Source organism: Paramacrobiotus metropolitanus, unplaced genomic scaffold (genome assembly GCF_019649055.1).
Source record: "Paramacrobiotus metropolitanus isolate TYO unplaced genomic scaffold, Prichtersi_v1.0 Parri_scaffold0000061, whole genome shotgun sequence".
In the NCBI taxonomy this organism is placed as follows: Eukaryota; Metazoa; Tardigrada; class Eutardigrada; order Parachela; family Macrobiotidae; genus Paramacrobiotus; species Paramacrobiotus metropolitanus.
Window position 1 is genome coordinate 815355 of NW_026570281.1, and position 13214 is coordinate 828568.

General features: G+C 41.8%; 2 protein-coding genes across 5 annotated transcripts; both read right to left on the reverse strand.

Annotated features, from left to right (window-relative positions):
- Positions 1–60: 60 nt before the first annotated feature.
- On the reverse strand, positions 61–10627 carry LOC129593395 (transient receptor potential cation channel subfamily M member 1-like). Of its 4 annotated transcripts, none has more exons than XM_055489681.1 (26): positions 10200–10627; positions 9210–9361; positions 8966–9145; positions 8151–8357; positions 7725–7911; positions 7463–7658; positions 6925–7175; positions 6749–6858; positions 6093–6285; positions 5865–6013; positions 5295–5614; positions 4840–5105; positions 4267–4612; positions 4057–4211; positions 3944–4004; positions 3802–3877; positions 3548–3675; positions 3318–3488; positions 2896–3240; positions 2289–2419; positions 2115–2224; positions 1616–1860; positions 1129–1288; positions 936–1070; positions 543–722; positions 61–483 (listed from the first exon to the last, which is right to left on the reverse strand). In XM_055489681.1, coding segments are annotated over exons 1-26 (4554 nt in total). In that variant the 5' UTR covers positions 10201–10627; the 3' UTR covers positions 61–384. The 4 variants fall into 4 exon arrangements, with proteins under 4 accessions (XP_055345656.1, XP_055345658.1, XP_055345657.1 ...); XM_055489683.1 differs by lacking the exon at positions 10200–10627 and adding an exon at positions 9592–9715; XM_055489682.1 differs by lacking the exon at positions 10200–10627 and having other exon boundaries at positions 9210–9665.
- Positions 10628–12042: 1415 nt separating this feature from the next.
- On the reverse strand, positions 12043–13121 carry LOC129593405 (splicing factor 3B subunit 5-like). The gene is made up of 2 exons (XM_055489699.1): positions 12897–13121; positions 12043–12659 (listed from the first exon to the last, which is right to left on the reverse strand). The coding sequence occupies exons 1-2, from the start codon at positions 12920–12922 to the stop codon at positions 12425–12427; spliced, it is 261 nt and encodes an 86-aa protein (XP_055345674.1). The 5' UTR covers positions 12923–13121; the 3' UTR covers positions 12043–12424.
- Positions 13122–13214: the final 93 nt, after the last annotated feature.

A 13214-nucleotide genomic window follows, 5' to 3' on the forward strand; every position in this document is an offset into this window, starting at 1 on the left:
CTTCGGCAGTAAATTATTAGCTTATTTTCGAAAACCTCAGAAGCTGCGCTCCGGTCTGTCAGTGAACCAATCGGTGCATTTTCCTAGTTGCTAAAAGATGTCAGAAATATATTGAGCAAACTACCCCGCATCGGCGCATACTCAAGCGTATAGCTAGGGGGAAGTAGAATTGTTAACTGGTGTTACGCAGTTTTTCTAACAATTTGAGTTATTTTACCGTCAGAATGAAGCGGCCAGTCGGAAAAAGAAACAAATCCCCAGGTGCCTCACATAAAACACTTTTAACCGGCTGCAGCTTCGAAACACAACAAATTTTCAACAGCAAACAAGTAAAAAACTGAAACACACCGGGAAAATAAAATTCAGGGCAATATTAAATTCAAATCAGTCTTCCGAGCCTTTCTTGTTTACGACCATCTCCAGGATGCGTTCCTCCATGGGACTGGCGTTGCGAATGGTGACGGGTTCCTTCCATACATATTTCTACATAAAAATTCCATGTCAACGCAAAACCAACTAACAGCGACTACCATCGCTCTGACCTCGTGGCGCTGGCGCGCGAAGGCCGCGTCCGGTAAAATGTGGACGTGCCAGACGAAGAGCTCCAGCCAGGCATTGTCGGTGTTCTTGGGATCGTCTTGGTAGCCGCCGTAAATTTCCTCAATCTCCAGACAGTGATCCGTGTTTGTCTCCGCCCCTTCACTTGCCATCGCTTGCAACGCCTTCCATAAAAAAAACCGGTTAGTCAACACAAAACTGTAGGCAACTTAAGCAAGCAAGGAATACCAAATAAAAGCAAGCAGACAAACAAAAAAATAAAACTACACAACCCTTAGCAAGCGTAAACCAAACAACCAAACACGACACGTCGTATGTGAAACACGGTAGAGTAGTATACTGTAGTAATAAAAACAAAAAATAATTTTTAACACTACCGAATGCATCTCTTCCACACTATAGGGTGTTTCCCACTGCGTTCCCTTGGCTTCCATATCCTCCACCGGTACCAACATGGAGGCGAATATCTCGCAGACAGCTTCGAAAACGCTTTTTCCTCCCGTCAGCGCGATCTACCATACCAACAGACAAGATCATAGCAACAGGTGAACAGATGACGATGTTACGTACTTTAGGAAAAAGGACGGGAACTTCCGCCGGATATCCCTTAGCCACTAGCACCATCAGCTTCCCATCTTTCATACGTGATACCACGGTTTTCACGCGATGATTTGGTCCGTAGCGGTGCAGGCAGCCGCGGCCACACAATCCGGTTCGTCCCACGGGATTTCTGCGTAGTTATAAAATCACTAATCAGTAATCAATCCAAGTAAGCGATAGTCAATTTCTCTAGATTTTCCATTCGGTTCTTATATTACCACTACAGCAGTTACAATTTTTAGTGCACTTTTAATCACCGGCTGTTTTAGTTTTTCATTTATTTGCGCCTTACTTCTCTTCAAATGCGCACAGTTAAAAAAAATACAAGGACAAAGTGAAAGATTACATTTCACATAACTTAGCAGCAATAAAATAAAAGCTTCAAAACGGACACAAAAACGAACAAACGCAGCTATCACATAATTTTTCGTCAATAAATAGTCGGTGGCATACTAACCGAGGCAGTCCATTTTCAGCCAGTCCATACATCAAATTTTCCCCGTCAAGCCCTTTCAAGATACTCCGCCGATCGACAAATATGTCCCCGACCAGACATGTAGAATTCCAGCAGCGCAGCAGTGGATCGGTGGATAAAGCGTTAATGTTAACAGTGATGACCGGATCGGTAAAAGGCTGCTCATCAGTCGGGAAATCTTCCACTGGTTTTGAGTAATACGGTGGCTCATAGATGTCCATCTTGACCTTTACAATCATAACAACGTGCAAACAACAACACGGTTAGCCTCAGGAAACCGAATAATCAAAAAATAATTAAAATCCCTATTCTTTAGTCGGGTACTTTCCAGTTTTATCAACAAGAAGAGAGACCTTTTTATGGTTTTTATTCGATATCAGCCAGTACACATATCAAATAAGACTGCGAAGATTTACACTACTTAAAATCGTCAAATTTTAATGAGAAAACTTGACTTCAATTTCTAGACGTAATGCAGTACCGGCCACAGGACATCGTGATCGGCAACCAAGTAGCGTTTGATGTCCGTCCCGGGATAGGGCGAAACCCGACTGAGTACGTTAACGCACGATTGGCTTTCTTTGGGAATATCTATCGCAAAAGCAACGCAGATTGCAACGCAATAACTGCGTGATAAAATAACAAACAGTCATACCTTTCCGTTCCATTCCGTTCTTGATAGACTCCATGTAAGCGATCAATTTCTGTTCCCCTTCTTTTATCTTGTCACTCAGTCGGTTGATCAGATTCTTCGCCAATTTCTGCTCTTCTGCCATACTCTTCAACCTGTGCAGTGTACACGAGCGCTTAAGTCAGCATGAAATATCATACCCAAAATTCAACAGAACTCAGTACCAGATGCCAACCCGGTCAAACGTGAAACGAAATTACAGCCATATATTTTTTATATCACGGCAAAGATTATGGTTTAAATAATTAAGTTACACTTAACAACGTAATTAATTGAAAAGCTGACGTTTCAAAAGAATAAAAAAACAGATCAGATTTTAGAAAGGGAACATAAAACAAAATACAGACAGTCAAATAAATGCAGCTCTGTTAGAGCGGCAGTAATAACGCATAATGCCGAAATTCGAGCCGCTCGCAACAAGTAACAATTATCCTAAATTAAAAGGGAAATACCACGAAAATGTTCCGAATTGCGGAATTGGTATGACTGTACAAGCTAAATTTTCAACACTGTATATTTCCTGGTGAAAACACGGCAATAAAGAACAAAGCAGCGAATGCTTGGCACCAACCGGGTGATATTCTCTTGCATGGCTTTCTTCTCCTTATCCTCCTTGACCTTTTTGCGGTAATATTCCTTGGTCAGTCCCATCCAGTAACTGTAGGAATTGGTTGAACGCTTCTCGGCGGCTTTCTTCTCGATAAGTTTCACCATGCGCAGTGTCGTCAGATTCGCCTTCTGCCGATCGTTCATGCGATTGAACTTGGACATAACCAGCACGGTTCCGTTGAAGAGGTAATTGAAAAACGTTAATGGTGGCGGCAACGCTGGCCGCGAGGCGAAATCCAGCACGGTGCCGTAGCGCTCGTACTTAAAAATGTGTTCAGCGTCCTCTTTCACCTTGATCATCGTGGCACTGCGAAAATAGCATAATGCGTCTGTTAATCTTATTCCTTTCTTTTCTTTCATAAGCAAATCAATCGCAACACATACGCAAAAAGTGCGTTAAGCAGGACGACAAGGATTAACCGCATAATAACTAGGAACTGGATATTGAGGGCATATGTGGAGAATCCAATATGCGGGCAGTGAGGATTGGCATAATCGCCGACCCAGCACATGTCCGTCGTATTGGTCAATCGCGTTTCCTCGCAGTCCTCTTTTCTACAGACAAACGATTCATTACTCAATCCTTCGTCGAAATATCAAACTCAGTACTGTACCGGTCGATTTCCGAAACAAAGGAGATAAAAAGCGTAAAGAATGCTCGGTAGAACCCTTTGCGAATGGTCTCTGCACCCAGCGGAAGGTCCGGATACATCACAGCTTGCAGAGCAAACATATTGGCTAACTGCAATAAACTTGCAAGATCAAATTTATGAAATATAATTAACGTTGTTTATGTGACAACATTTCAATTTTACTCTATATTTCAATGTAAGTGGTTAAGTAATTTCTTATCTTAAGTTAAAATTACCACAAAAGGCATGGATAAGCGGACGAAGAGGAAAAAATCAACGCAAACCATCCGTTTGATACGATACAACATCGGCCTACAAGAAAAAATTCCGGTCATTTCCTCATAATCATTCGTAACTGCAGACCAAACTTCAACGCACCCAAGCACGGCGTTCATAGGGAAAAATTCTGACATCATCCTGTAATACATGTACAGCAGACCTGAAAAATTCCACTTTCGAATCGAGAACATCGTGAAAACAAAACAACCTACCAACTGCCATCCATGCTCGCATGTAATGGGGACGCAATAATCCAAACTGCAGTTTCATGATAGAGACGAACAAAACAAATGAGCTCATAAACACAATCTCCAACGCTCGGCGGAATAAGTTCACCGGAAAGCCATGCCGGCTCTGCGTCACCGTTCTGCCAAATAGCATTTTTACTGGCTAAGCGACAATATTATGTTTTCAAAGCAAACCTGAGAAGAATTTCCAAAAGAATAAAGAAGGTCCAGATGACTACCGCCACATCCAGATCATAGTCGTTGCAGGTGGGCATGATAGTGGCGAAAGAGAACAAACCCAAATAAACCCAGTAGAATACTTGCGACATCCAGAATTTGGTCCGCGGTGTCGTCCACAGATAGTAGACTTTCTTCCAAAAAGCCATTCCGTTAACGTACGAACCATGGCTGGAGGATTTCGGCAGGATGGAACGGTATGACGCTTTCTTTTTGCACCGGCTCTCCAGTGTTTTCAAATCCAGTAGCAAGCGCTCTGTGTTTTCGCTCTGAGCGCTGGCAGCCGGGTAGATGTGAAAACGGTCTACACAAGCATAAAAACGATAAAACGACTCAATCACATTGTTATACTTGACTCACACGTTTACATTAAAGGGTTTGTCAGTTTCACGTTCAATTCACAAGCTAATTTCCTATTACTTTTATTTTGGCACCATATCATCAACACAATTTACACTCAAATAAATCAATGAAAAAATTACACCGGAAGACACGGGATGCTAAGTATAAATAAACTTATATATCGCTCACCGCCCGCCTCCTGTCGCACGGAATAGGAGGGTCCGCGACTACTGTCTGTCACGTCGCCAGCCGGCGCCTCCATTGATTCCAACTTATGTCGCGCAAAATTCTTCACGGGAAACCGAATCCACGCGCAGATAGGAAAGATGAAGAGGGCCGACAAAATCAGTTTGACTTCCTCCGGAATGCGTGACTCCCAGGTTTCGGTTATTTCAATACCGCCGTTCCACAACCAATTCAGCCATACTTGGCAGGCTTCATGTGACAAAAAATACCTGTGAAGACGCATCCATCCATTATTAGTTAAAAGCACCATTTCAATCCCTTGATATTTGTCAAGGGCACCCGTTTTCCTTAACATATTATCAGTACTAAACCGAGTTAAATGTATTACCGCTGCTGCCGTCAGTTTTTGTCATGATACTGTTGTTATGCAGAGGCGTGTAGTCTGCCTGCTACCATACTTATTTTTGGACATGTAGGCCAGTTTGAGGACAGTCTTGTCGTTGAAATCGGTAAACCGTTGGTTTAGTAGATCGAAAGTGCGGGCGTGGGACTCCTTATAGCTCATGTCCAGCACATCGATGGCCATACCGCTGAAAGTCCTGCTGTTGGCGGTGATCTGACTGACTAGCGACGGCGCCGAACAGTGCTTGGCCAGACCACGGTACATGGCGCTGATGAAGAGCGCCGTCGGGATGGGATTTTCGCAGAACTTCCACAGAACACGTAGCAGATTGAAGCGGTTCATTAGCAGTGCCCACAACATCAGTGCGTTCATCGCCTGAAAGGTAATTATATAAAATTAATTGTTTACTCGTTCTATCAATGCGCCAAAGTTCAGATAAATGCGGTATGCAGAACAGGTACGACAACATCTAGATATAAAATGACCGCGAACGTTTACCCATTCATTTATCAAGCGGCAAATTCTTGTTTTCATCAGTCTTTACAAACAAGTTAGCAAGTTTCACAATCAACTACCATAGTTCATAAGGGCTCATGATTTTTATCTTGGAAAAAATTCAACGTACTTTACGTTCAGCAGTGTATTCATCCTCCACATAGCGACCCAAGAAGCTGGACGTCAGTTCAAACATACTGACATAATCCGTCAAGCCTGTCAGTTTCTGGACAATGACATTCAGCCCGATCGTAACGAATGACTCGTCCACTTGAAAATCTGGAAAACAGCGAGATAACGGTTTCAGATGAAATTACATCCGGTAGATGACAAGAACAGTTGCAAGAATTTTTCCCACCGTGATGATGCCGGGGTAGCTGCTCCCACACCACAGTGATAAAGAATTCGTTATCCTCCCCACGTCGGAACAGTCGCAGTAGGACGGAATGGTTGAGAAATTTATGAATACAGAAATCTTCATCCAGAAAGCGCTCAATAAAATGTTCGCGATCTTTCCAGATCAAAGCTTTTTCGAACAACTGGTTATCCACCTGTTGATTCAACAACATTTTTTGTAGTATATCATACATCCCATTAAAACTTTTGATAGGTTTACCGTATAAACTGATTAACCATTACGTGTAACCATAATCCATAATTATGCTAAGTAGATCGGAAACATTAACAGGCTGAGTGATGATGAACTGACAAATTTTAGCAGTAGAATCATCAGCCTTATTATTACATAAACTGACAATGGAGATCCACTGAAAAACATGTACGCAACAACATAATCATACAAATAATTAAAATGCAATTTTGCAATAAGTAAAATGCAATTTTGTACCATGTAAAGTTTAGGTTAAAAATTCTCACTGCAAGTGCAACGAGCTGCGACAAAAGAAGCGAAAACAATAACATCATATCTGGATACAGTGCGAGTACAGGATTAAATCTGTGAAAGTAATTACTGGTTACGAACTTGCGGCTGATGTGCAGATGCTCGGTGTTTACCTGGAATACACCCGCTTCATCACGCGCTAAGACTTTTGACTCTGCCAGTCCCGGCTTATTTAATCGCATGGTCAGGAGGAAATCAGACCTGAGCTGTTCTTTCGATGAATCTGATCACACAACACCATCACCTCAGTTTCAGCCCACATTTTGACGACAGTTTTGCTTTTCCCTACTCATCGATTTGTTACGGGATGCGAAGATAGCCGTCAGCACCGAATCCTGGATGTCGACCAGATCGTCACTGGAATCAGTTATGGTGATCAGCCGGCAGTCATCCTGCACTGCCAGCTGCACACACTCCACGATCTTATCGCGAATGACGATGCGGTCGGTGTCGGACTGCATGCACGCCTCGCAGAAGGATCGCGATAGCTTCTTCGATAACTCTGATTTCAGTTGCTCCAGGTCTTTTGATGCAGTAAGTCTGTAACCATTAACTGCACTACAGTAACTACCACATAAGCTTCAAACGTTTGGTTTGAAATGCTTATAAAGCTTTTGTTGCTTTCGTTTTACTCGTACAAGAAAAAGCAGTAAAACTGCAACAAAAAAATATTATCCCTACAACAGAGAAAAGACAGAAGCACTGTGAAATGTGATTAATGTGTAAACAGCAGACCGCTTTCATTATTTAAAAAAGAGACACTGACTTGGGATAAACACAGTGTAACTACGTTAAATAATACGAACATAATTTTCAAAAGTAAATACCTGTCTTTGCCCTCCTCAAAAGCAAAAGCAAGCACATCCGCCAAAAACCCAGTTCCTCTGATAATTAGCACCGGAAACCCATTGCGCAGATACTCTAACACTTGGTCCAACTCCACATGATCGCCCTGGATTAAAATAGCCAATAGCGGTACCGCCTCGTGAATAACGGTCATCTTCACGTCGCTTTCCGGCGTTTCTGCCCATTGCCTTGATTAATTCCAAATCACGAAATTTGTACATTTCACCAAAAAAAGGCTCCTACTTTTTTCTTGCAGGAGAGTCGGGCTTCTTCGCAATGCTGCCTGCCGTGCCAGTTCGCGTTCGACTGTGACGCGGAATTTTTTGGCCTCTTTATATTTGCCATTGACGAAAATATAGTGAGTGTGTGAGGCATTCAAACCGAATTTATCCTGACGATGCGCATAATTGTCCAAACTGTCATCATCTGTCTACAAAAGCGAATCTGTGTCGGAACAGTAAGTAATTCGGCCATTGGTTGATGGTCGATAACCGTTCCAACTTTCATCATGAACACAGAAGCAACAGTTACAATAAATACAACACAGCAAACAATTTTACGTGAAAATAAAGTTTAATAGTAAAACATATAGTGCCGAAATTATAAAGAATCCCAAAAACATAAACATGAAAATAAACCAGCCGCATTTTTTTTCTCAAAAAAAGCTACCTCGTATCCTTCGAGAACAGCAACAGGTGCGATACCAAACAATGTAATGCCGTGACGTCGCCGCTTGAAGTAGCCGCGCGCGAACACCTCCTTCCGGTCGACCGAACGCCGGAAGGATTGCTCATTGCGTACCGCGTCACCGATCGTCTTCGATAAGCCATAATCCAGCCCAATGTCGATCAGCCATGTTTCTGTCGCTTTTATCAACTGTACACAATAACATATTCAATAACCTAACATGTCAGTTCGATCAGAACACATAGACAGATCACAGATCTAGAAGCGCGTCGTTAACATATTTAAGGTGTTGACCACTTCGTTAGTGTAATACAAAAAATAAGATAGATTACAAAGAAAAAAATAAAAACGAAGACACAACCAGGCACCTCGAAGAATTTACTGACATTGAAAAAATACTCTGTCCAATTCGAGAAAGAAATAAAAATATTAAAATAATCCAAAAATATTTCAAAACACTGACAAAACTAAAAATAAAGTCAAAATATCACCTAATATTATTCAGAAGCACAAAAGTCGTTTTCTGTAATAGAAAAAAACAAAACAAGGACTATACTAATTACTCATAAATCATAATCAATAAATAAATAACTCCACAAAATGTGTCACACAAGTATAATAAAATCTCACAAGTATTATAAAATCAGAAACCGAAAAACTATAAACGAAAAAACGTAACACAATGCCCGCTAACAACTTCTTCCAAATAAAAGAAATTAAGTACCAAATTTACGCGCAGGCTTCGCAAACTGAAAGATACTGGGCAGAGCACAAAGCAGACTAGTCCGAGTTCGTACCTTTATTATTCCCTTTTGCAGGGCGGCCCGGTGATCCCCGTGCTTCCAGGCCGTATAAGAGCGTGTCCCGCTGATGAGACTGATGATAATATCGGGCGAGGGGAGATTCCAGTCGTAGAAAACGTTGGACACCAGCGAATCCAGCCGATCCGTCGGATTGACGAAGACGAACGGCTTGTCCTGTCAAGCAGCCGTTCAGTCGCGTCTCGCGTTGGATTGTGCATGCAAGTCTTGCAGTCCTTACCTGCACGTTCTCCTCCGGAGGCGTCCGTTCATGCAGTCGGTCGATGACGTCCAGCGGCGTGATGGGGCCTTGACTTTCCAGCAGCGAATCATTCTCCATTCTCACCAAGCGGTTCTTACCGTCCAATGTTCCTTTTCTGGTATCCTCGGACACTATTGATGGCGAACATAAGAAATCTTATCGAGCGAATCCAGAGGAACAGTTCGCGTGTCATATAGACTACGTATTCGTGCATATCACGCGCGATCACTGGATTAAACAGAAGTACAGAATACACATCATTTTTACAAGCATTTGTAATTTAACACTAAAGTGTAGTTAACCATAAGTTCTACACTAGTCACTAGTGCATTCACTATGTTGTAATTGTTGTTTTTCATACATATTGAGAGAGTGAAAATAACAAATGTCACATGGCAGACACTAGCTCACTGCCCGTAACGGCACGAAATTACTGTAATAATACTGTACGTGTCAGTGTATCAATAATTCAACATCAACTTATTGTAAATAAATATACCATTACGACTGTTACGGCCTACGAGTATATCGTATACCGATGCACAAAATTAACGAGTAATAATATATCGTATTTTCAACCTTAACGTGTGCTGACTGCTACTGCTGAACATTCACAGTTTTTGTGCTGAACATTCACAGTTTGCAACTTAAACTGTGTATGTACAAATATTTATTAAAACTCCAGAATCATCAGATAAATCCGCAAAACTTTTGGGTGCAAAACTCTTTCCTGATTTATCCAGCGATTTCGAATCACTGATTTATTGCAGATTTATCAAGCAAATTACTTAATTTCCATAACACCTTTATTACCTACTATTTATATATATTTATCACACAATACACATAAATATTGTTATGATTATCACACATTTACCGTAGAAGTACGATATAACGAATGATACTTCTGGAAACCATTCATGAAACATGGTAATAAGAAATCGTTAGCCTCTGGTCAGTCGAACTTACTTTTAATATATTACACGGCTAGCACAGCTATGATGCTTTCTGCCCACCAGACACAGCATACTCTGTAGAGCCTTCGGGACTTATAGTCGGAGCTTGGTCGGGAGTCGGGACATCCATCGAAGGCGCGCAAACAGTCAGTAAATTGTTTCAATATGAAGTTACTCTAGGCATTTGTATTACAGTAGCTGTTGGAATAGAAAACCAAGAGTGCAACAATACTCGACCAGCAGTAACATAAATAATTCGTTCGCAATGGAACGAAAAATGGATTTAGACAAACACAAGGAAAACATGTATATATTTACGCGGAAAAAGGATTTAGTCAAAACTCAAAACCGTCTGCATCCAAGAAGTTTTAAGCGTGGAGAGTCGACTGATTTTCAGTCACAATATTTTCGATTTAGATTTCCCAGGCCGAACTGTAAGCATTAAATTTCGGAACGATAGTGCTCTCGTAATCGCTACGTTGATAAGCGTTTTGCGGTTAGTCAGAGACGTCAACACATCGTTATCACAATTTTAATATTAACGTTGATTTTGATAACACTGCATTCGTTATCTTGATAACTTTTGCTTCAAAACCGTCACACGAAAGCAAATTCAGTATGCCACCGCCACAGGCCAGAAACGTGCGAAAGAGTTTTTTAGACGTACAGCGACTCTCCATCCAGATACAACGGGGGAATGCGATTTGTGTAAAGAGTACAATTCCCGATCGGGATAGCATCGAGGAAGTGCTTCTGTTATAAATGTTTTCTAATACTAAGTTTGTACTTATGACATGATTACAGGTACAGAGAGAATTCAGTACAGTATTCACGATGCACTTTCGCGGCATTACTCATACTTATACTAGTACAGCTAGCATTGAGCATTCTACTGCACATACGAAAAGGTCACAACGGAACGATCTAACACATTCCGTAAAGCGAGCCAGCTAGGAATACTACACAATGTACCCTGCTTATAAAAATTTATCGTCTTCAAAAGTCTTTTAATAATAGTAAAAATCTAATCGACGACGTCGCTATTATTGAAATTTTGTAAATTGTAATTACAGCCTATTGCTAGTGTAATGTACTGAGCGCCACCTTTTCACTATATCGTTAACAGTGTCTCAGGGTACCAAGTGGATCACGGGGCCTCCAACCGAAATCTGGAAGTAATGCAACCCGAAAAATCACCCAAGGTCACCAGCTACGAAGCTCGGGACTGATATTTAAGTCGCTACTTTGGCATTAATTAATATTTTTAGATTAAAATGGTTAGTTTTAAACTAATTAGATTAAAGGCAGTTTCCAAATTATACAAAACAGGTATAATCTCGCGATCTTACGTTTCTATTATATTTTCTTCTAGTCCATAAGATTCCGAGTGCGGATGCCGCGTTGTCTCTGCGAATTCCCAGCGAAAGCTGCTCGCACTCAGACGCAGAGCCTACACCACCCCCCCCCCCCCCCCCCCGTAGAATTTCGGGAACGAGGTGCACCGGCCGAGTACAGTACACCTGGAACCTCTTTCTGAATTCTAATCATGGCGATTTTTACCATTCTCGAGGGTCTGAGTGTTCAAAAGTTAGTGGTGCGAACATAGGTCTTTAAAGTATGTCTTCCAGGTAGGGGCATAGTCTAGATTTTATGTCTTCTTCCGCTTGCGTAACACCAAAGCTCGCGATCAAGGTCACAGACTCTCTACCGGACATGGTATCCCCGCAAAAACGTTTTTTCATCACCATAGGTACTTGTACAGAGTGTGCGTCGTTTGGTATGCTATGCAGTTTTCAATTTGGTTCGTTCCGATCACACCCCTGCTTAGCCAAAAGACAATCTAAAAAAATTTGAACAAGAGTACATACCATTTACGTGACTTGGACTCATTTACAACAAACTATACATGCCCCCATTAAAGGCAAGCGTCCAACAGCATTCGCATTAGAAGCTTATGCCGACGAAATTCGAAATGCAACAATCAATTTTTTTTGTTTTTACTGAACTTCAAGGACAAAACTGGTCTGTTTAGATTTCATCTAAAAAGCAGTTCAACTGAAATTTGCAATCCAGTTCGTCCGTACTGCTTCATTTTTCATGGTAAACCAGGTCTGAGAAAGCTATTCACTGTAGACAAGTCACAAATGAGACAACAAAGCCAAACTCATCAGAACCCTTCGAGATCGAGTGCGCTTCGGAGCATCAACAGCATACGGTAACCTCAGGCCGCAGATGGAATCAGGCTTCCTCCTTCTTCTGCGGTGGCGGACCGGTGGGCTGCAGCATCTTCTCGATGAGGTTGAAGCGCAGACGAGCCCTGTTCTCGTTCTCAGCGATGGCCACGTGATTCAGCATGTCAAAGTGGCCCAATATGGAGGCCAGGGTATCGCGGTGCTGATTCTGCAGCCATTCCCATTTACTGGTGTCCGCGTGGCCCGTTCCGATGTATTTCGACTGAAGGTGCTCGAGTTGACTGCAAAAAACAAGTAGTCTCTATCAAGGTTTCAGATACCGTACTAAATATTCCATGTGTCGAAAGACATCTTGATAATTAACAGTCCCGACTTCCTCAACAAAAAAGGCTGAAAGTGCATCCACCGATTGCTAGAGTTGTGAAACAGTCAAGAAACGTGCAGCGTATTGCGCACAGTATCAACAGTTACTAATTACTATAGTACTATCAAGTGCAATGAAGTACCAGCGTCCTTACCTATGAATGTTGTAGCGATCACCCATTATTGGCTGTTCTGTTATCGATCAGAACGTCCGGAAAACAAAACAAATATTCAATTGGTCTTCGATTATGATTCAGTTAAGATCTTCGGCCCACCAAGATCATAAATGTATCAGAAGTTCAGAACAGTTTTCAGACTTACGAAATTTCAGAAGTTGAAAGAATGCACTACTGGCTAAATGAAAAGGCCAAAAATGAAAATCTTCGTCTACACTATTGACTATAGGGAGTAAGTAATGCATGGCGCATGCCCGGGTGGCTGTGTATTTAAATTTGAAAAGCAATTCAGGCCAC